The 25,018-nt window shown below is 37.2% G+C and overlaps 1 protein-coding gene across 3 annotated transcripts; it reads right to left on the bottom strand.

Moving 5' to 3' along the window:
* Positions 1-3,532: 3,532 nt before the first annotated feature.
* Positions 3,533-24,738, bottom strand: crtac1b (cartilage acidic protein 1b). Of its 3 annotated transcripts, XM_047812850.1 has the most exons (16): positions 24,583-24,738; positions 21,225-21,424; positions 19,934-20,130; positions 19,663-19,799; positions 15,303-15,459; positions 14,335-14,469; positions 13,720-13,865; positions 11,322-11,458; positions 10,808-10,890; positions 10,140-10,240; positions 9,673-9,841; positions 7,560-7,705; positions 7,113-7,155; positions 6,843-6,986; positions 4,016-4,063; positions 3,533-3,892 (listed from the first exon to the last, which is right to left on the bottom strand). In XM_047812850.1, exons 2-15 carry the CDS (start codon positions 21,416-21,418, stop codon positions 4,056-4,058), a joined length of 1,797 nt encoding a protein of 598 aa, XP_047668806.1. In that variant the 5' UTR covers positions 21,419-21,424; positions 24,583-24,738; the 3' UTR covers positions 3,533-3,892; positions 4,016-4,055. The 3 variants fall into 3 exon arrangements, with proteins under 3 accessions (XP_047668806.1, XP_026997695.1, XP_026997693.1); XM_027141894.2 differs by lacking the exons at positions 3,533-3,892; positions 4,016-4,063 and adding an exon at positions 5,764-6,521 and having other exon boundaries at positions 21,225-21,427; XM_027141892.2 differs by lacking the exons at positions 3,533-3,892; positions 4,016-4,063 and adding an exon at positions 5,764-6,521.
* Positions 24,739-25,018: the final 280 nt, after the last annotated feature.

The following is a 25,018-nucleotide window of genomic DNA, read 5'->3' as shown; positions in this document are numbered from 1 at the left end:
GCCTCTCATTCCACAGACTGACCTCTTCTTATCTTGAAAATAACATTTCATTTTCAAGATAATGACCCTTATCTCTCCAGTGAGACCTAATCAGAGCATTATGCATATCCTGTAAAAATGTTTGCTTAATAAATTTTTTAAACGATTGGTACTAAGGTTTTTCCTGTTCTCTTTTATCTATAGGCATCCGTTGCATATACTGAATTACATGACTTGACGATGTGTGATTCATCTATCCATCTACCCATCTAGGACCAGTGTTATTCACTAGACTATGCCTTAGGATCAAGCACACTCTCTGTGTTCATATTCTCATTCAACATGACCTAATAGTCAATAACTTTCCATTTAAGCACATACAAGCATTTAGGCATTCGTGGAAAGATTTCAAAAGTTTTTAAAAGACCGTTTTTCTCTACATGAAAATTATAACAGATTTGTTCTGCTTTCACTCAGGTTTGTTGACGGTTGAGTGGCTGGAATTTATGTCCTAGGACGCCCTCATGTCTGTGTCACTTTCTGGCTTTCCCTTTCAGTTACGCTGTAATAGTTAGCCTTGATAGAGTCCCTGCTTGCACTCTGCATAAAAAGAACACTGTCCTTAACTCAACCACATCACTTGCAAAACTATTATTCTGTGTTTCTCTTTTGTTATCTCTCTTTGTCGAGCTACAAATACTACTCCTCACATATCAATGAACCACTTCTGCTGTCTAGACCTGTCAGATCCATTCTAATGCCCTACTTCGGGCTGATATGGATGGACCCACATGGGCATCCTGCAGACACCTGGAGTTTCAACAAAATAGACTTCATGTTATAACTAGGGTGTATTTTCTGTTTCCTTTTTCTTGCTCTTTTTGACCATTTAGTACACTGTTATAGAAGGGAAACTATTTTTTATAATCACACTATCTAGTCTCACCAAGATGAAGATGGGTTCCTACTGAGTCGCTTTAGGTTTTTTCCTCATGTTTTCTAAGAGAGTTTTTCACCAATTTTTTCCTCTAGTGTGCTCATTAGTGTTAAATTTAAATTAAATTTCAATCATGAATTCAAAATCACAGTTTATATTCTGAATTTGTATAATCCTGTAAAGCTGCTTTGTGACAATGTCCATTGTTAAGAGTTTTAAATGAAAAATTGTATCTTGCATCAGACATTCTTCATGGAAGCTCAGCATGAAAACCAAATTGACATTTCATCCCTGGCTAGCTCAGTTGAAAAATAACAGTTAAATCCTTAACTAAGTGCAAAAGCAAATGATTGTGGTATATGTTTAATATTTAAAAATTTCCCTATGAATGGCATATCATCATTTTCTGTGTGTTTTATAAATACTGTTCTTGCATCTTTCATTTTACTGCCTGGACTATACCCATGACTCTCGTTTACCTCTCTGGCTAATCGCCCAGCCATGGCCAGAGGACAGCACCTGGATAAACAGGTATGTCAGTGGTGTGAGCAGTATGTTCCGCTTGCTCTGAACCATGGGAGACATGGCTTATGGCCCAGAGCAGCACCCCACGTTCATCAGCCTCCAAAATGTCCCACCCCATCAAAGGGCCTGACCTAGCCTTAGGAATCTAATGTTGCATTCAAAGACAACAAACAGACACTGGCCTCACATCATGGCAAGTCTTCTCAGCTTTCCTCTTATAGATCTAATCTCTCTTCCCACACCCCCTCCATTCTTTACTAATCTGGCTATTCACACACACTCTATCTACACACTCACAATTCTCCAATTATTAGTCATAAATTTCCCTGACACACAGATTTCTATGGCTTTCAACATTCCTACATTTGTGCCAGTGCTTGGCATTGTTAGAGACACAGACATGTGATATATCACTATTCCCAAAAACTCTTCACAAAAAGACATAAAATATTCTAGATTTTATTATACAGGGGAAAGCTTCAGTAACAGCTCATTCTGAGAATACAGATCTTTATTCAGGACGAATGTAAGACACAAACATAGTCTAGATATATTTAGGCGTCTGTTTTCTCTGCTGTTCTCTCCGGGGCACACAGTCGCCTGCTTTCTCCATTCGCTTACACCTTAAAAACCTGAACTGCCCTCATCATTGAAAGCATTTCATTCCACACTAACCTCAACGATTCATTTTCATGATAATGGCCATTATCACTCCACTGAGACTTAACCAGAACATTTTTTGCATATCCTGTAACAATGTTTGCTTAGTAGATTTTTAAAAAAAAAATATTACCAGACATTATACTTGTGGTTGTTTTTTTTATCTCTAGGGAACTTTTACATGTACTGAAGTAAATTTAATAAAGTGAAAACAAAGTTTTGACTTTTCATAAAGGTTTACTAATAAGTGCAATTATATAATAAGCACATTGTGTTTACACAGCATATTTAAACGTTGGATGCTTTTGCTGATGCCTTTGCCATATTTGATTCTTAAAGCTAAACCACAAAATGTGAAGCAGGAAATAAATTTTTTACCCTTCACCACATACCATGAGCCACTTCTGGAGAACCACCAGGCTATCACTGCCCAAAGTCATATATCACACTAGGGCTGTCACTGGCAAGAGTAGAGAAACAGGATACAGCTCACAATTTAAAATCATAGAAAGATGATAGAAAATGAATAACGGCAATGAAATGCACCAAAGAATGCTGCAATTGATGTAATTATGTTTCTTGCACCATGGTCATACTGTTTTTATTGTACTTTGGATCTACTGAAAAAATCATTAAGCAGCCTCCTGGGAGACACTAGCAGTGTTCTATGTGTAAAAAACAGGCTTTGTCATCTAGCACTGGAAATGATATTAACATGCTTACAGAATATATTAGATAATAATGTTATACTGTTTAAAACTAAAGTATGTGATTAGAGGGACTTTCTAATCTAATCTAATCTAATCCAATCTAATGTAGTCTTAAATAATGTATTAATGATTCAGTGCAGATCTGTCTAATTTGAAATTTTAAACTAGGGTAAATATTTCCATATAGTGCTCAGTTTTTTAAGTACCAATCTAGATTTGTGATCCAGCACAGTGTTTATCATCATGTTGTATTCTACCATGTCTTTTAAATAAATGGATATGTGTGAATTAAATTTAAATCTTTATTAAGTGATTTGCTGCTAACAAATTGCAAGGATTCCATCAGAGTGAATGGCCTCAGACCTGCTGCTATTGACTTTATTTATTCTGACTTTATTTAAACGTGTGCAGGGGCTGTGCAGTACTGGAACCGCAGTCAGGGTTGAAATAGTTTAGACATATTTGAACATACATTAAAATATTGTGGGTTTTTTTGTTTTTGTAGCACATACTGTGTTTTGGCTTGCTATACCCAAATAACAATAATGCTAAATCCACATAACACAATTTACATGTATTAGAAGTGGGTGCATTTTCACAGACTTTCACTGAATATTTTTTGTTGGTTTCCAAGCCAAGTGACAACACTTCTTGCTCCAAAAAATTTTCATGATAACAATAATAAAATAAAGTGTTGTTTTTAGTCATCAAGTTTAAAACCAATGTGTTCTTGGTGTTAATGAAAAGTGATAACGTGAAGCACCAGTGCAAAACAAAGCATACGCACTTCTATGAACTGGTTAAACTAATCATTAATGGTTTAATTTGTAAATGTCACCATTCAGCAGATATGTAACACACTTATCCAAACCTTTGTGAGAACATGATTTTATATAGTTGGACTATCACAACGTTTATGTGAATACCCATGGTGGAGATGTTTGTGCTTGTAATATGCAGTTTTATACACTCTAACCTTGTCTGAAACAGATGGCTGAACATATGCTACCCAATCACCAGCAGTTTCTCTACATGTGTCCAGGCAAATCTTAAAGGGGACCAGCATCATTTGTCCAGTCCACTAAACAAACATATAGTGAGAAATAAAATATTGTATACTTTCAGGGATAAAAAATATGTGACTATATCCACACTGTACAGGCAGGTTTGAACAAACTGGTATAGAAGAATGCAGATTGCTTACCTTCTGTGAGTCACTACTGTTAGCATACTTCAGTAAGAAGCTAATTTTCTGAAAAATAAACACATGTTTCTTCAGTGCAGTCAATATGGTGTGCAGAAAGCAAAGCAAGTCCACATCATGTCCTGCTAAAAGGTTTCAAAAGGGGTCAAAAATGCTGAGCTGCAATCAACAGCCCAAATTTAAATAAATAAATAAATAAATAAATAAATAAATAAAACAGGAAAACAACAAAACATGAGATGTATTAAGAAACATTTGTGTGCTCTAGGACTGTAAGACAGAACACATCTAGGGTATTGGATCAAACCATATCAGGTTTGAAATTCCAGAAAATATATATCTAGACTGGAAATAAAACATGTGGTGTCCACAACAATACAAACATAAATGTGAACACAGAAAAAAAAACAATCTTGTGGATTAAGTTTGTAATGACATAACATAACTAGCAAGTACAAGTCATGTTGCCAAGACCAACAACAATGATTATAAGAATAGCCACAAGTGTTAATCTGCAAGGTTTCTGTACATGAGTATACTATATATTAAGTTCTGTAACGATAACTGATTGGCTTAAGATGGTAATGTTTCTTAACTAATTCATTGTTGAATAAAAATCAAGTTACAGATTAGCACAGTAATGCAGCACACCAAAATTTCAGCAGACATTTACCAAAATCAGATTTCCAGTTTCAGAGTAATAGCCATTTCAACATATCCATTTTCATTGGCTATGTTCCTAACTTTGCATATCATTTGGATTGTTTGGTGTGTGGTGGATATTGTTCATCAGTTTCAGTGTACTGATTATACTGATTGAGCTTGAGCATCACACTCTCCTGTTATTCAAGTAATTAAGTCAGGTCAGCAAAACAATGACCCATACTGTACTAGGTCTCAGCTCAATCTGACCATAGCTCCACCCTGTATACTTGATCACGCTCCAGACTTTGCAGCTGAGTTCAGAATCATGTCCTGTAACTGGATGCACACACAAATTCGTGAGTTATAACTACTGAATAAATTTTGCTCTGCCATGTTAGAGTTGACTATATATGGCACCATTTTGTTTACCAACATCATATCAACATATTTGTGATAATTACTGAGGTGTCTGAAGATCAGTCAAACATCCTAGGACTGGTTCACAAAAATCATCACGTTCCATGTCTATAAACAAGTGGAGTGTTGTGTACAGCTTACGGCTCTTGAGATGTAGGACAAACATCAAAGCTAGTGCTATGGCAACATCATCAGTCTGATGCTAGTCCCTTTACTTGCCTGAGTAGAATGGGAATTCTGATCAACTTGGAGTTTCTATGACTTGAGCTGTTGTTTGAGCTGTTTTAGCAAAGAACCAAAGAAGAAAAAGAAAATACAGTCCCAATAAAGAAGTCCAATAAAATGACAAGCACTTCAGGCTTGGATCACCATTAATAATAATAATAATAATAATAATAATAATAATAATAATAATAATAATAATAATAATAATAATAATAATAATAATTTTATTTATGAACTACAAGCCAACTTGGAAAATACCTTGCCAAAGCAACTGGCCCGCTTTATGTAGCTTTCAAAGCATCAACACCAGAAGTTTGGTTGTTGATCCATTTTATTGAATATCAAACTGCAAACAAACTACCACCCACACCCACACTTTTAATATGTTTCATATTAACAATTTATTGTAAGATGATTGTACATTATCCACCCCTTTAGATGTAAAGTCTATGGCAAATAAATTGAGGAGTCTTCATTTAATTTTTAGTTTATTAAATAAAATGCCAAAAAAATATACGAAATAAATATTTTAAAAATAAAATCCAAAATACTATTTGCAAATACACCAACAAATAATAACCTCTCAAAGGCAAACGACATCCTTGATGGAGATTTCATAGAATATAAACCGATAATTTGGTTGTTCATTCATTTTTATTAAATATTAAACTGAAAATAATGTACAACCCATGTTCAAGGAACAACCTGTGACCTTGAATATAATTTTATACTATTTTCTATTCACACTAAAATAACATCATACCCTGGCCTTTAGATGATAATGTACAACAAATAATAAAGAGACTTTCTTATGCCATCAGCCATGTGATGCCATTCTTACTTTACAACAGCTTTGTTTTTTTTTTGTTGTTGTTTTTTTCTTGAACTCTTTTTAAAATGCTTTCTTCTTTAAAACTCCTGTAAGTTCATGTGGGCATGCACAGTGTCTATTCTACAAGTATTAGAGCAGAAAATGAGACACAGCAGGGGTCACGGTGAGAGCTGGGAGTCCACAGAGAGTTCAGTTTACAGTCAACTCCCAATATACAGGAGAGAAAATGCACAGCAGAGGAGACGTGATGATGATGACTTGGAAGAAGAGAGCCATCAGTGGGTCAGATAGTGAGCAGAGTAAGCAGAAGTAGAGACAGTAACCAGAAGTGAGAAGGCCACTGTTTGAAAGCAGAAGATCTGTTTTCCTCAAAATATGCAACTTGAGCTGCAGGCAGAAAGCACAGAGAGAACACACATTTATTCCACTTTTATGTAACTGATTTTAATCTAATGACATTTTGGTGAAGATAAAAATGTAACAGCACAGAGAGAAAGGAAAGAAAGGAAAAAAATTGGAAGCTATTTTGCAGCCATAGAAAAGAGCATCATGGGAAAGCTGTAGGCAGTCATATTTGGCCGAAAAATGTCCCATAGACTTGGGTTTAAAAATGATGCAGTTCATGAAAGCTTAAAGCAGCATGACAGTTGGAAGGCCTCGTGACAGTTCTTTCCTTTATTAATCCCTAGTCAGCAGTTTCCTACTCACCCACACAGGCTGATCCTTCATCGTTGGACTCATAGCCCTGGTTACACTTCTTCTTCGAGCGGCACTTGAAGCTCCCGTATGTATTGGTACAGACAGGACGCTCACGCGGACACACAGAGGGAAACTGTGTACACTCATCCTGATCTAGGAGTTACAAGGGAGTGAGATAAAGGATTGCATGTGGAGGATTTGCAACAGTAATGTAACAGATGAAAACACAGTTTGAGGGGTTACACTGACACAACAAACTGTAAAGGCTGTGAATCTTACCAGTGCAACGGCCATTCTCACTAACAAAAAATCCATGTCCACACTGCAAAAGGTGCAGAAAGGTAACATAACATAAAAGGACTGAAATGATTCATTTTAAAGTTTCAATTAAAGTTGAAGAATATTGAAAAAAATACAGAACTTTGTTGTACCTGGTTCAATCTGTCTAATCAATACAAACCAATATTTCAAAACTCACTGTAAATGTTTAGTTAATTTTGATTAAGATTAAATAAATAGATTTAATTTTCAGGTTGTAAACGGGAAACAAAAAGTGATCTGGGAATGTGGATCAGGAAGATCCATAATTATTTAAATGGAAGTGTGTGGTTTCATAAAAAAATCATTTATATTTCTAAAGCCTAATACATGATAATAGAAAGGAAATTATCAAGCATTAACCTTTCCATTTAAAAATGATAAGACGGGACAAAGCACTATGCACACCTCAATTTCGACTGCTGGGGTCGCTTCCTCCTCAGATGTTGGATAGTTGATCTCCATAACCGTGTTCAGGTCACTGGGCTCCAATGGTTTGGCCATAGAGCGTCCATCTGGCCAGTACACCTCCACATTGGTGGCCACGTCTTTCCCTGTTGGCGAAGTACATGGCAGGGAAGCAAAAAGCCTCTCAGCACTTAGAGAACAGTCTGCCTTTGTAACCTCCCCTCCGAGTTAGGAGACACAATGAATGATTTCTTCTCTTTAAGCACAGCTCTCAATGGAAAAATTCCACTCAGAAGAAAAGGCCTCCCAAGAAGTTCTTTGGCAAAAGCCAGGTTGGAGCAGGCTTGGGTTTGGCACAAGGGTTGCAAGCTCTTAACAAATGCACAAGAATGCACAGGACTGCAGCTGTGTGCAGTATGGACTAAACTTGTCTGATTTGATACAGTAAATGAACGTCTCATGTCTAACAGTATACAAGACAGGATTATGGAGTATGGAAGTTAGTTGTATAGCAGGCAATGTTCCACAGAGATGTTCAACCACCAGATTAGAACTGAGAACTGAATACCATGAATTTTCTATATTAATTCTTCTGGACAGCTTTTCGGCATAGTAACTTCTTAAACCACCTATATGTAAACATCCAAATTCCCATTGTATACCACCCACCTGCTGGCAGTGACACAACCAGGGCCTGGCTACAGTTACTACACCAGTTGGTATGGCAATGTCCAAAACATGGTGATCATCACAGAACCCAGGCAAAAGAAGCAAAACATTGCAGAAGAAGCTTGCAGAACTTCAAAGCGACAGATATGGGAAAGGGATGGGGGAAGAGCTTGACTGCAAGCAGCTCCCGTTTCCTTCCATTCCGCTTTTTAGTCAAGCATGGAGAGATGCTTTGAGTGCCTTGCCTGTCTTTAATTAAAGCAACATTTCTTAGGTAAACAGATCCGCAAGGGCTCCTGCCAGAACCAAGTCTGCTTCTCCAGGTGCCCCTTGGGAGAACACATTGGACATTTCACCTGCTAAGGCTTATGATTTCTCTGCAAGAGACTGTTCTGCTTAAAATATTCTACATGCAGCTCTTCTAAAGTAAAAGTCATCAAACTGAATTTTATGCTAGCATTCAACGATGAGTCAGCAGTGAAGGTTTCATGAAAAACCTTAAAAAATCTTAGTCAACAGAGAACGCATGAAGCTCTGTAGGAGCTGCAAAGTAAAACTCTATGGCTAACAAGTTCTCTAACTGCGATTCCAAGAACATGGAATTAGTCGTCCTTTAGATCTCAATTCAATCGATGTGATTTACAGTCTTTTTGCTCCTGCTCCACACATCCACCTTCCAGCACCAAATATGCATGCGTAGCTGTACCCAACACCAGGTACGCACATATTTACAGGCCCTCTGGGTGATCATTTGAGCAGTAAAAGAGATCATTTTGATTTTCACAGCATATTTAGAAAGTTCAGAGCTTCCAACTGGCTTCCTAGCAGTGCTACAAATCTGGCTGATGACTCCCTGATGAGTTGCTGAAGCCATGCTCGGCAGACAATCTGTAACTGAGCCATGGAGAGGGAGCATGTTCTTGCGCTGACCACCGGCTTCTGCACCTGTACACCAGCATCTCATCACAGACCTCTAATCATTGAGGATATTAAAAATGCTGGCTTTCACATGGATTATGTTACTGCTGCATGAACACACTTGCACTTGCATGAAACAGGAATCATAGTGTAATCAAGCACATATTGCTTTACTTTGTACTGACCCTTATTTGCTGAAATTAAAGGAAATGATACATGCTTTACCAGTAAAGCTGTCAGATTTTATAAAGTATAATGTCATTGTATTTATTGTAGTGTTTTTAACATCTAATATTTGATTCAATATCAGCTGGCCTCGGATTTACTTATCGTCAAGGTTTTTATTAATACCGTTCCCTAGATAATATTAAGAATAAATTTAGCATAATATCAGACTTGAACATGAGTATTGCCAAATTTTTTACTCATGCAGTCAACACATTTGTGTAAGTTAATAGCAAAGCCCAAGGGTTCTGTGAAGAGCTTTGTATGCTCATTCGAAGTGAAATCAAAATACAACACATACCAAGTCCAAAGTGAGCTACAGGTTCCATTTCACACAGGTATCCGGAGCCTCCATCAATGATACGTGTGTGAACACCATTTCTTTTAGTGTACACAACCACTTTGGCTCCTCGAGCAAAAGCCCCAAACTGTGTGCGTGGAATCACACGGAGCCATCTGTTAGATGATCCCTGTGAGGCACAATCAGCAGCATGAGATAACTAGAAGAAAACCTGCAAAAAAATTCCATGTAGCAACAGCTGCATTTATAGTTGTTTAAATGGATGGATTACCTAAATGGATATCCTAATGACTACTGAAATGAAATGACTAACTTAACTACAAACAAGACAACAAAATACACTGCAATTTCGCAGATTTAAACGTATCTGTTCACATTTGAATATTTTTTTTTTTAAATTTCAGTTTAGAATGTGTTTTCTTCTGTTCAGCAGCCGTTTTATAAACAGGTGGAAGACAGATGCTCACTTGGTTCACTCGGTACACAGAGATAGGCTGTGCTGCACTCTCGCCATGCGTTACCAGCAGATCTAACTGCCCGTCTCCATCAAAATCGGTCACAGCAGCTCCTACATAACAAACACAAATGTCAGATGCAACACAGTTGATAATGCCATCTCAAACAAAGTGCAATTTTTTTGCTATACACATAACAAAGCAAATAAATCAGAAACATATGGAGATATAAGTCAGAAGCATTTGCAGACACTATGTGGCTTGAATTGCTTGCTTTACATATCATATTGTAAATTATGGTGAAAGTCATTGACCAGATCAAAACCAAGCTTCCCAAGGAGTCTTCATAAATGACCCTAAATGCTATTTCTAACCTTAATACGACACAATGACCATACACTACTTAATTAGAACTCAATAGTTAAGTGATTCTTTTTTACTGTAACTGAATATATATGCCATGTTTACAAACAGATATGCTTGGTAAGGCAGCAACAACAACGCACAGTAGAGCTTTAACGCCACCCACTGGTAAAGAACCGTCACATGTTTAGGCTTGGGTAATTTTCAGGTAAGAGGAATTAAACTAGGAGTTTAACCTGAATGAATTTTTGTTACATATAATAGAAATACCAAATAATTTGGTCATTTGCGTTTGTACTATAATTATAGGGAGATACCTGTTCCTCTCCCTTCTGGTTCTGCTGCCTCTCCAATGTTCAGTTCCTCTATATGTGGGTCTGAATTTTCTCTTCGAGAAACCCTGTGAATGAAGTTAGCAGTTACATGCACCTTACTTTTACTTCAAACTGGTCTCTAAAGTGTATTTCACACATCACAGTGATGTAGATATAATTACTGCCTTTATGCTTTCCATTTCTAGTTCAGAGTTACATAACAGGTCTCACTTGAGCTTGTCCAACTGTACTTGGTGTGCTGATTCATTTACTCAAAGCAGGAAACAGATTTACTAAGTAATATCATTCGGGTATTAGGGTAACTGTGTAATTACTTGATTAAAATACAATAAACTGCTCCTTGTGATTTCAAAAATCTAGGACTATCCACAATAAAATTTTAAGATTGGGCATTTCTATTATTTTTTTTAAACCTTACATAATTTGTAAGTTTAGACTTTTTTTTTTTGGCTGTGCTTTATTATTTTGTTAGTCATTGTTAGTCAGCTTGGTTTACCTAAAAAGTCTGTTGGCTGATGATCCTCTGTATGCAATGTTGTTGAAAAAGACCTCCAGCTCATTGTCACTGTCAAAGTCTGCTACGATGACCGTGCGCACTGGAGATGGCATGGAAAACTTCTGCGTGGCGATGTCCTGAGACACAAGGTATCAGTATCACTTCCACTCATACATACACACACCGCTTTATTACACTTTCCTAAATTTATTGTGAATGAAGAAAATCTACAAAGACAAATATTGAGAAAGGCACTGGCAGACAGCTCAACTGTAATGTAGCTGGATGAGTAAGTAATTCATGTCTGGTGTCTTGTATGCTTGACACAGAGGGCAGAGCACAGGGTAAATCATGCAGCTCAAAGACCTGCACCAGCAAGAAGTAAGAGCAGGACGAAGTAACTGATATCTCCTTGGTTCAGTGGTGCAGCAATAAGTCCATGAAGAGTTATAGAGCACTGCAGTCCCTCAAGTATTTACCCCTCATTTTAATTATAGGGCTCATAAACTCTGCTCGAGGAGTACCCTAGGATGACCTTGTCCTCCCTAGGTAGAGAAGATGCGATGGACAGCTTTGGACAGCTTACACTGAGTAAGGAAGAAAATCAAAAATAAACAAGAAGTGAACATTTCTTAGAATCTGCTTTTGGCCATTTGGTACCATCATTCACGTGTGATAAATAAAGCATACTGAGTGAATGTTTGGTCCAAAATTCTAGTGCCCTAAAATGATAAAGTTAAGCAGATCGCAGTATCTGTGTGGATTGAGGTCACTTCAGATTTAATTAGCAATTCAGCAAAGTGACAGAACATCTTAATTTGAAATGGCAGTGGTCACACGAGCCAGCATTGCATTCCAGATGTCTCTGTACAAGTGCTCCCACAGGACATTAACCCAGTAAGTGACCCCTATAAAACAGCCCCCCTGTGACATTTATCTATCTGGCCAGAAAAACATCAACCCCTAGTGACAACGGCATCTAAAACAGCACAGCAGATCGACACACAATGCTGTTCCACAATTACATAACACAACAATAGTACAGCACCATACTTAAAAATCCGGTTGATTTATGACATGTATTTGAAAATAAATAATGCATGAAAAGCCCTATAGTTTAGATTACTTCAGGTTAAGTATATTTAGTCAGGGAGGATGAACAACCAACAGGGTAAGCTACTAGATAATTTATCTACAGTCTCTGGGCAGGAAGAGAGACACAAACAATTATTTTGCACTGTACAGGAACCATTGATTCTGGCATGACCCCAAATACTATGAACACATAAATTTATTCTCAGATGATTATTACAGGTTTGTTAACATGGCCATATGCTGCTTTGTAAGCAATTACATATGTGGTGATTTAACTGATTATTGATAATGCACTGATATTAAAATAGTTTCACTACAATCAGGACTTGCAAGCAAAACCAGAATGATCTTAAATGGATTTTATCATATTATATTATTTTATTTTCTTTGTCAGTCTTCCAGATACAGATCAAGGCTAGCACTATACCGGATGCACATCAGAACAAAATGAATACAGCATAATTTAGTACAATTTGGACGAACTGTGTAAGAAAAGATGTCCTGCACATCTTTCATTTTGGTCTACTGTAGCTGAATACTTTAATCAGTCAGATATAATCAGGTAGACTTCTGATTGTATGTGAAATTGCAGTGTGGTCAAAGCAAAGGCCTTAGACAGTTGGAGGATAGCAGTCACTCTCTCATCAACACTTTCTCCACCAGCATTAGGATAATCAACACTGCTCCAATCTGCAGAGCACGGTAATCAGCAACCGCCATCATAAAAATCTTGCTTTCTGTAGCATCTTACTATGTTTGCCTCAAGAGGAGTGGCACAGAGTTAATTCAGTGAAAGTGAATAACAGTCAGAATGCTCTAATCAAAAAAGGAGAAGATGTAGACACATTCTGAGTCACGGTGCATAAATTTCTGCAATGCGTGACTGAAGTCATTTTGTAAATGGACAAGATAATTAGGCTTCAATTACACTGTTCATGCATCAAATTACCACTACCCTGAGACATGGTAAAATAATTAAGAAAACTAATATAATCACTATGCCAAAATAAGTAATTATGGTCACTAACATAATATAGCTACCATTTTTCCCCTCAGAAATATTAGATTTCAATTTGCAGCAAATCAATGTACTAAAATAAAAGCAAGCTATCAAAGAAGCAACCATGTTGCATCGATTAGTCAAATAACACTTGGTACTGAACTGATAGTCATGAGCAACATCCAGCAGTTATGGTTAGGTCACTGAGAAAGAATCGTAACCCCACTTGCTCAGTTGTCTATCATTTCGGATAAAAGCTTGAGCCAAATGAGCAAATGTAAATATTAAGATTTAAAAACTCACCTTGAATCTGTGTTTGCGGTTATTATTTAATTGCAGGAATAGACGATGTGGCCCATTCCAGTTGCCGTACACAATGTCCGTCTTTCCATCCCGATTAAAATCTCCTAGAGCTACTCCACGGCCATGCTGCATTGGGTCCTCAACTCCTGTAGCGTGTTAACACCATCCTTACAATTATTACTAATAAATATTGACTATTTCTGTTGATATGTTTATACACTTAAAGACCAAAAAAAATTCTATTTGGGAAAAGTACGTGTTCACCTGACCATCACTCCTATATGTGGGGCTTGCTTAAAAGTAAGTAGCACACAATTACATATAATTGTCATAGTATGTTGTAGCATTACATCTTGTATTTCTAAAGCATTAATCCATAAAGCCATGGTTTTCCAATGTTGATGTGGAAGATCATGAGTGGTCCGAGCCCTGATCTCAACCCCACTGAAAACCTCTGGGATGAAGTACAGTACTTACTGGGCTTTCTCACTTTGACATCTTTGCCAAATCTCACTAAACTTTCCCATAGTAGTGGAGGCTAGGACCAACCTAAATGGTTTTGGAATGAACATATATGGGTGTAATGGTCAGGTGCACAAATTCTTTCCTACTCACCTGCTTGCGCAGCCACATCTGTAAACGTCCCATCTCCGTTGTTGCGGAACAGAAAGTTGGGGCTGTATTCGTTGTCACAGAATATATCAGGAAGGGTCTGGCTGAGTATGGGCCCCACCACGACCCCACGTCCTCCTATAGTTCATCGAAGGGACATCCACATTTACCATATGCAATGTGCAAATCATTACTGCTTTTCCAGCCAATTTCTCTACACAGGCATGCCACTGTTTCTGCTGACACAAACTACAATCACATTATAGACTCTCTACAGTCATATTGCCCCCTCACTGCAGTGCTCACTTTAGTAACCCTGAGGCAATGCTAAAGCTTTCAATGTATAAAGCTTACATCTTGAAGTTTTTTCATCTGTAATTTCCTCTTCAATAAATTTAATTAGATACATTTACTTAATGCATTTTTTTTGCCCTGTCCATTGATAAAATATTTAAATTCATATTTGCCCGAAATGCTCCAAATTAGAAATGGTATCATATATCCAAATAACCTTTCATAATAATTTTCTACTCTAGTTCTCCCTGCCTCAATGCACAACCTTTCATAACTGTGCTTCCACTGAAACAGCGTTGAATAGAGGATCAAAGTCCACTTCACAGTCTGTGCTGATTAATGGAACGTTTGGCCCATTGAGCAGGTCTGGGTTGAAGTATGGCTCTGTCGTCCTTGTGCCACCTTATGACTTTCAGAACAGCAAACAGCTGACTGGGCCAAAAGCTGCCACTGTGCTGCAGCAGCAGCACCTCACACGCGCCTTATCTCTCTATTAGAGCTGCTTTACCCAATAAACACTGTCCATAACTCAATGACTCACAGCTAATATGAGCACTGGCTTCAGGTGTAAATCAGCTATGGGGTTAAGCACACTGACCCTAAAGCCAGCTGCTTTGAAGGGTTTTTCGTAATAAACCCTTTCTCTAAAGTATATATAGTGTAATATAAAATTATACCCGTAAACTTGTTGACTCCAGCCTGCTCTGCCACGTTGGACAGCGCAATAATCCCCATGGACAGGTCGCTGGCACTTTCATCCATTTCAATCAGCGCATGTGGCCCCACGTTCCCGCTGGCGTAGTTGGCAATGTAGATTGCATAGCGCCCTGTTCCCTAATACAGGGGAGAATTACTTATTGTGTGTGTACCATTGTAAGCGATTCATATCTCTGTGCAAATAAAAAATGTGTGATTATGCTAATACCAAACACAGCATGAATGAGCGCCTCCAAGTGTTAACTACCACTTCATTGGATTGGAGACCTTCATTTCTCTTGTTTGAGGACCCCATTCTTTTGCCTTCTCTGCATTCTCCAGCATCTACCCTGTGGATATTAATTTCACACTCCATTATCAGACAGAGTCCCTGTGGGCCTGAACTCAGCGAAGGAGCAGACTAAATGAACTTACGCACACAGTTTCAATAAAGTCTCCAGCGATCCCTGCATCTCCACACCAGGGAAATGATGAACTAAAGAAATGTGTGCATAAGTATATAAATACCACTACCTAGTCTCTGCGGTCTTAATGAGGCATAAGAATGTAAATGTCAAAACTCATTACATTGCTCTCTGCACTCTACTGAGACGTCAACTCAGGTCAAGAAAACAGCTTGAGAAGAGTTAAGAGAATATTTTATATGCTGTAAGTATGACAGGCTTCATTGACTTCAGTTTACTGAAAATGACTAAACGGATATCTTTTTATTTAATTCATATACGTAGTAATTACAGATTGGAAATTCACACAGATAGACAGGAATATTATTCTAATATAAATGGTATTGCATTGATGTATCTTTATCACACTTTCTTAAAGGAACACTCCAACTTTTATTTTGTCCAAATTTAAGTCACTTCGGATAATTACCTCAATTTTAAGTCACCTACAGTATCAGTTAGAGAAGTGAGGCCTAACGTACTTTCTCACTTGAACTCACCACATCCTTTAGAACTGTTGCTCTCAGAGCAGCTGAACACAATCCATTAACAGACAGTGTGCAGACAGACGGCTGTAATTGGCAAGTGTCGCTCTGCCTGACAGGGTATTGCCATCCTACCTATCCAGCATGGCCAATTATATTGTCTTGGACTCCTGGCCATGAATGACTGTGGCATCTTCAGTATTCAAAATAAAGACAATAGAGAGACAATGAAGGTGGGTTGTTTTTGGAGACTCTCTAGCAGTTTTTAACCTTATTTAATAACCATCATTCCACCACTGACTATAGTGTATGCCATCATTATACAGTAGATGAAAATTTCCACACATTGGAAAAAAAAGAAAACTGGTTTACTCAAAATCTGCCCATTATAGATGTTGATGCATTTGTTGAATTCTGCCAAAAATGTACATATTTGACTACACTGAATGCTAAAAAGCTAAACAAAACATCATAGAGTTATCTAAACAAAGGATTCCTTGTGCAGTTTTTTCCAGCTTCTTATGAAGTACTTATGGCAACCATATGCATGCACACAATAAAACATCACAAGGCTAGCTATGAGCAAGACTATGGAACAAACAATAAAACACAAACATAAGGACAGTGAAAGATTATCAACAAGGTGCTTGCAAATAAGTAGAAATTAGCATATGTGACATGCTGGGACTGATGAGAAATTCTCTTTGGGTGACACTAATTTGATAGATACAACACTTTTGCCAAGATTTCAAATGCTTTCTGTAGCCATCAACGAATCTTTCAATTTTTGTTTAATAGAATTTCACCCACTTTTCTTCACTCAGGGAACTGTGAGAGCCTTTACAAAAGAGACATAGTCCCTCCAGCGTGTCCTAGGCCTTCCCCAGGTCTCCACCCGGTTGGACATGCCCGGAACACCTCCCCAGGGAGGCGTCCAGGAGGCATCCGGGACAGATGCCCGAGCCACCTCAGCTGACTCCTCTCAATGTGGAGGAGCAGCGGCTCGACTCTGAGCTCCTCCCGAGTGACCGAGCTCCTCACCCTATCTCTAAGGTTCACTGTTCTTTTGCAAAACAGTTTTCACTATAATGGTAAATTACTACACACTGAAATAAGTCAGTGCAACTGGCTCTTACTTCAGATCTATCTAAAGGAACAGATACAGCTGTTCATTAATTATTTTTTTTGTTTTGACCTTGTATTGTATTCTGGCTCAGTCCAAAAGGTTTCCTTGATTAAATTAATCAAAATCTCAACCACCTGAAGTGAGTTATTTACCGATATCTAACTCACCTAAACTGTGTTGCAAAGTCAAACCGCCTTCTGGAACATCCACTTTTACAATGTATGTCACCTCTGAAAATGGTGAGTAAGAAATGAAGTTCTTGCTCTTTTGTTTTTTCTATATTAACATATAAACCTGGACATTTTCTCTCTTATTACCACTTATGCTTGTTAAAACATTCCCCTATTAAAAGCTATTGGAATTTTACTAGAAAGGTCCTTCTGTGACCTTTGTCGGCCAAACAACTGCTAAAACGCCAGGAAATAAAGAAAAATACGGCAATACACAACACAAAAGAGAATACGGGCAATCTTGGGTAAGGTAAACTTAGCCATCAATCTACATGCTTTTTGTAGATTGGAGGAAACTAGAGAGCTCAAAGAACACCCATACAGACAAAGGCAGAGCATGAGAAACTCGACAGACGGAATCACAAGCTCATGGTCAAACCAGATACCCTGGGCAACTCTACTCTTCTATTCATTCAGTGATCATGAATGAACATTTAATCATGTGGCAGAAGTGCAATACAACAACAACAACAACAACAACAACAACAACAACAACAACAAACGCTCTGTGACTGATTTGTGGGGTTGTTGTTGGTGGCCTTATTTCAGCAATTGCTGATCTCCTGGGATTATTGCACACAGTCTCCACAGTTTACACAGAATGGTGTGAAAAGCATTGAGTGCGCAGCAGTTCTGTGGGTTGAAAAGCCTGAGGTCAGAAAAAAATTGCCAGATTGGTTGGAGCCCCCAAGAAGGATACAGTAACTCATATAACCACAACTGTGGTGAGCAGAAAAACATCTCAGCATGCAGAAAACATAAAACCTTGAGGTGGAGGAACTACAAAAGTATAAGACCACATCTGGATCCAAACTGCATAGATGATAATCAGTACAAACATCTTAGAAAGTCTTTAACTGCATGACTGCATGGACTGTGCTGCTGCTACATGATTGGCTGATTGGTTATCAACGTAACTATTAAAGTGGATAGTGAATGTATTTAATGTGTTTCCAGTTTCAGGGTTGACATTTCCTTTAAATACTACAGACTGGTGTTCCTTCAACTCACCAAGGCCAACAAAACAGAATACTTTTGTCTTTTGTGCTTCATTATATTGCAATTAGCTGAAGATAAAGTCAATGCTCTGCTGATTAAATGCTACTATTTTTCTCTAATGTATCCTGCTCCTGCTGGACAGTGTTCCAGTAGCAGCCATAAGCCCATGGATAATTATTGGCCCATACAGATAGGAGTGAGTGAGAACCTATTTATCTCCATTCCATGACCAGGTCAATACAGCTCCCTGTCCATCCAACAGACAAATGATAGCACTTCACTGTCAAACAGGACACATTCATTAAAAATGGTTTTCAGTATTCACTGGATAAACAGAACCAGACATCAAGACCTCTATGAGTTTTAGCACATAATATCTCATTCACTGGCATTTCCTTGCACTAATCGTTGCCATTGCCCTTGTAAAAGAGAAAGGATTAATATGACAGTCTCCCAGGGGTTCTCTCAAGGGGTCCTTGATGTTAGCAAATGATGCTGCCATTTTTTCCACAATTCAGTTAAATCCAGACTGAACACATTTGTGATTTGTTTTAGTTTACACCCTCATCCAGCTGTGCTACATCATTTATGCAGTGCTGCAGAAAGGATCCTCTTATTGCTCAGTCAAATGGAGCTGCAATCAAAAAATCTATTTCAATCCCTCAGTTGCTGCCTCACAGGATAAGTGGACATCATTCATTGCTGAAGGCAGTGGAGAAGAGTGAGAAGCTAGAAATATGCACTTCAGCTTATTGTACTTCCTATCAACCAAATAATTTACACCATACTCAATCTATCAGATTTTGCTGATTGGCTTGGGATTGTATGGGACCACAAAATCTTTCATGTGCAGTTCTCATATAAGGTCTTGCCTTGTAACATGACATTCAGTCATATAGAAATGTTTTATCAACATTTGTTGAAGGTGTAAAGCATTATGTTGCTCCCCATTTGACTCTCAGAAGACTGATTGACTCAGAGACTCAGTAGAAATGTAGATGATGTCTGAGAGGTAAAATTTTGCCTGGTTCTGTTACCTTTCTATCCACACAAGCTACAGAACGACCTGCCATTCGATTTGCCACATCTCTCTGTTCATTTATCTCATCGTTTAGGAGATCCTCAAAACGTCCGTTGCGAAACTTGAAGAGCTTATCAGTGTATGTTGCACGACCTGGTCAAAAAATAAACAAACAGAATACTGTATTTTATATAGTATTATAAGTCATAGTCATGTATTTTTTTTACTTTACACATCCTTATGTGTTCGTAGCTCTCCATATTTGTGAAATATTTGTATGTACATACCAGAGAAAGCATTGTTAGAGTTGAGAACGTAGATCTCCTCCCTCCCATCACCATCTATGTCACATGCTGTGACTCCAATTGCATTCCCCTGTCGGTCTCTGAGAGCATAGTACGGCGAACTGCGGTTGTCTACAGCAATGTTTATTAACCTCTTCTTTGCTTTATCATACTTCAGCACCAGGTTCGGGCCATTGTACCTGCAGATGGAAACATTATGTTTAGGCTATTAATTTAAATTATATCCTTAATTATCCTTAATTAGTTAGGGACAATATTTAAGTAAGTGTCAACTTTTAATCAGTGTTCATTTATAATGATGTGTTTTATTTTTCAAATATTGTTATTGTTGATTTAATCAAGATTGACTGCAACAGTTTTAAATTACCTGAAAAAGAACAGATTTAAAAAAAACAAGCTTTTAGTCAGATTTTATCAAAATGTACCCATTATGTTAAGAAGTATACAAACCACATGTCCCCTCATTTCTTAAGTTTTAATTGTTACTTAAATGAAATTCCAAATCGTTTTACAAATGTGTATTGCGGTTCTGCTACTAAAAAATTTCTTTGACTTCTCTCATTCCCGGTTTGCCAAATTTACGTTGTTCTAAAATGATCATATGACCTCTACCAGTCAGCAGTTCCTTTATAAGGATGTGTGCTCTCTAAAGTTATGTACACATTTATAACATCACTTGTATTATATTAGCTTAACATATCACATAGTACAGACAGACGTTTTTACAGTAGACAATAAAAAATGCTGATAAAAGATTAACATGTATTGTAATGTAAATATATGATGGCATCTTTCTCCAACTATGAATCTTTATGCAACAATAAAACTTTAAAAATACATTTGTTTTCATTATGGATTAAAAAGTCATTGATGAACATTTTTCATCCGAGTCCTCTTCAAGACAATTCAATTAAATTTGTATAAATTAAACTTTGAAACTCTTCAAACATTGTCATTGAAAATTCCTTCAAAATGGCATGTGTACTAGCTTCTAAGATTTCAATCCTTCAAAAGTCTCATGAAAAGTAGCTTATCAACCAAAAAGAGAAAATGCCATCTAATTACATTTTAAAAAACAATATTTTCACAGTGAATTCATCTTCCTAAAACGCTGCAATCAAATGATTAAAGCTTGATTAAAATTCCGATCAAGCTCAATGAAAATAGTTGACCTGAAAATAAAATACATTGTCCCAGTACATAGTGTTTTTCTTTTTTAGATCTGTTTTTTTTTTTTTTAAATCCTGAGGTAGACATGAAACAAAATACTCACCCAGCCACAAATATTTCCAGGTCCCCATCCCCATCCACATCAGTGACAGCCAAGCCATAATTCAACTGAGTGGGGTTGTTCTCATAGTCAGGGGGCAGCACACTCTGAGTGACAGATACAAACATGGGCTCTGAGCGCTGAGCCAGGCACTGAGCCACCATACCAAGAGTTACCGCTATCATCCACGCAGACATGGTCACCTGCTGAATACACGTACAGTGTTAGTTTTTCTCTTACATCCAGGTGTGCCATCTTTTCAGCAGTGTGAGAGGCACTTTCTTTAGGCAAGGTAGCCATCTACTGGACTCTGAAATACTTTATTATTCATTGCATTGATTTGAAAGTGACAAACAACCAGCTAGTCCATTTATAATCTTACATTATGTTACAATATTTAAAATATAACAATAATTATTCAATTAATGTAGTACGATTTTTGCAAATTTCCACACTCTGGGATGTATGAAGGATTATCTTAACTTATTAAATTATTTAACTAGCATTATTAACTTTTAAAATAGCAAATGAGCTCTATTATATTTTTGTTGTTGTTTTCTATATAGAATTGCATAGTTATACAATACCACAGTTTTTAATACACAACTTTAAATACATTCTTCATTTCTGGGATCAATCTTTGAATAATTAGTAACTATTTTATGATCTATGGATGACACTAGCCATTACCTGATAAGTAATATGTGTGTTTCAAAATGTACATCTCATGTTTAACCTTACATTGTGGACAACAAACAAGACATTAAGTTATAGCATGTTAAATAGTACACCCGATTATAAAAAGGGTTAAACAAACATGTAACTGTTAAATCCTAAGCAAAGACAAGTGCATTAATATAATTTTTTAAAATGTAATACACCAACCAAGTGGCAGCAACATAACCAACCACCAGGAGATGCATGAGGCTCACTCATGTACAGTAGCTTGCCTACAGTACAGTATGCATGTAGATTTAAACGAGGAAGTCTGTACAAAGAACAACAGGAAACACAATTCACTGAGAGCTGGATTTAAGATGTCTCAATATTTTCCACTGTTAAGAGCCAATTACCTGGTCAACATTTCACTTACAGGGCAAAATCATAAATCAGGGCAGTGAAGACAGGTGATAGACCAGGTCTAAATTAAGACCTGAGAGTAAAAGCAATCCCACTGCACACCGAGGCAGACATTTTGGACAGCAAAATCCATAGGCGATAAAAAAAAAAAGATTCAAAGACATTGGAGCATCTACTTAACTGTCTGGATGATGTCAGTTGAATGAGAGTGTATCAAATTGAATACTGGACTGCTCGTGGATAGAAGCAGTAGTAAACGAGATACTGTGGTCTGTCAAAAGATGTGTAGAAGATAATTCATCACACTGACTAAATACTAGCTTAGTAAATGTACCGTTTAAATACTACAGTATGCATTGAACCCTAAATGTGTGTAAACACTAGAGTACGTAACTGAGGTGAAACTTAAATACTATGCATTGAACCCTAAACGTGGGTAAACACTAGGGTACGTAACTGAGGTGAAGCTTAAATACTATGCATTGAACCCTAAATCTGTGTAAACACCAGGGTATGTACAATAACTGAGGTGAAGCAATGGTGAATAAATTACATAAAGGAAAAAGGAGGTGTAATAGAGAGAGAAGAATGACAAACAGTATTACAGAATAATATGTAAAATGTATAAAGAGCTGCTTTTGTTAATACAAAATACTATAATAGCCCCATTTTACACAAGTCTTCAATGTCTCAAATGTACCCTTGTTAAATTAAACAGTTCAAGCATGAACACACAAGCACACAAAGTCCAGTGATTTGGTTACCATGTTTCAGATATAACAATAGACATAATGAAAGTGTCTGACTGGAGAAAACATAAAAGGTAATCATTATGATGACTAACGAAGTGAGAATCATGTTAGAGGAAATGCTAAATGAATACTGAAAAAAATTAATGTGTAGTTTTAGCTATTATGCAGTGATTCTAAAAAGAGAGGGCAACACCTGGCACTGATTTCTTTATACTAAAATATTATATAGGGTGTTTGAATAAAGAGGCAGTGTACTGATGATGATTCAAAGGGCATAACATGTGGATAATGTATCGTGCTGTATTTTGCTGTAGGAAGTGTTCTTTTGGCTGGGACTGGAAACAGGCCAAGCTGCATCACAGGCCAAGTTATTACAACATGTAATATATATTTTAAAACTACTGTACAATGGAAATGGATATTAAGGGCAAGTAAAAGACCATTCCTGGTTGAAAACCTCCTTACACATGCTATTTCTCTTGAGGTGGCATATGGTGTCTCTCCATTTCACTGCAGAATGAACATATTGTCCATAAAAAAAATCACAGTGCATAGTGGATTTAAGCATCGTGTTAACTTGTATTAGTAAATGCATGAGTTAATTCAGCTCTACTGATTGTAAGGTATAAACTTTTCATTTGGACTAAAGCTAACGAGATATGTTTATACCAGTCATTCTGGAAGAACAAAACTATAATGTAGCACTTTATCATGTTTCTCATGGCAATATGAATAAAAAAAAAAAAGATGGGACTATGCTATAGATAAATATTAAAGCTTTAACGTTGTGATATTCTTAGCAACATTCGTTTGGTTTACTTAGGCATTTGTCAATTATGGAAGTAGTCCATGACAGTTTGCTCTTCTTTTGCGTCAAGAAGGCTATTCAATTTGACCGTAAATGACTGCGTCAAGAAGCTGCAGCATCAGTTTATGAACCCAAGACTCTTCTAGACACAGTCACAGCAAGTCCACACAGCAAGTGCACTCACAGCATATAAAGCCCAAATAAGCACAGTCAACAATCTACTGTAGCACTTCTTTCATTAGCCTACAGAACGCATATAGATCTTTAAGTTTTTTTTCTTTCATGTCAAACAATTCCAATCTTACAACAATATCAACTCCAAAAATCATAGTAAGAATACGTATATTTTACGCAAAAAGTTCAAAATGATCAGAACACAACTACTAACCAAAATGATCCCGGTGTTACCATGATTCTTATCAATTCTCTTTCAAGTTCAGAAAAAAAAAAAATATATATATATAGATATATATATAGATATATATATATATAGATAGATATATATATATATATATAGATATATATATATAGATATATATATATAAAAAACTTTTCCCATCATCTATACACCTACAATACAGCCGACATTGATACCTATACATTAGTGATGCGTTATGAGAGATAATACGCACGATGCATGCACTGAATCCTGATGGTCCACTGGTAAACTTTCTATAGGTGACATGCCAAGAGCCCCAAGAGCATGCACTCTAACACCTACATGAACAAGACGTCGCCAGCCACATAAAGCAAATCCTCCGGTGCGATTTCCAGCCGATTTCCTGGAACACTCTTCTGTGCGGCAAAAATGTCTCTGTTTGTTTTATTTTTCTGGTCACAACTTCTTACACATCTGTTTATGAAACCAGTTGTGTAAGAATCTGCCCAATAATAAGAGCTTGGAGTGAATACTTAAAAAGATGAGCCAATGACGTGCGCGGAGGGCTGAGCTTAATCTGCGGCAGGAGAAGCAGCCTTCTGCGCTCTTCCACTGATCTGAGATCAGGACTAGACCAGTTCACGTGCTAAAATACATATTATATAAAACATGGTGAGTGAAACTGTTAAAGGCATTCATTAAAAAAAAGTCGTTGTCACATGACCTCTAGACCATCTATTGTCATAAATATTTTAATGAGATATATGAGTTATGTTCG

The sequence above is a fragment of the Tachysurus fulvidraco genome, chromosome 4 (assembly GCF_022655615.1).
Source record: "Tachysurus fulvidraco isolate hzauxx_2018 chromosome 4, HZAU_PFXX_2.0, whole genome shotgun sequence".
Taxonomy (NCBI): domain Eukaryota; kingdom Metazoa; phylum Chordata; class Actinopteri; order Siluriformes; family Bagridae; genus Tachysurus; species Tachysurus fulvidraco.
The sequence above is the reverse complement of the archived record's forward strand: the minus strand, read 5'-3'. Positions and strand labels throughout refer to the sequence as shown.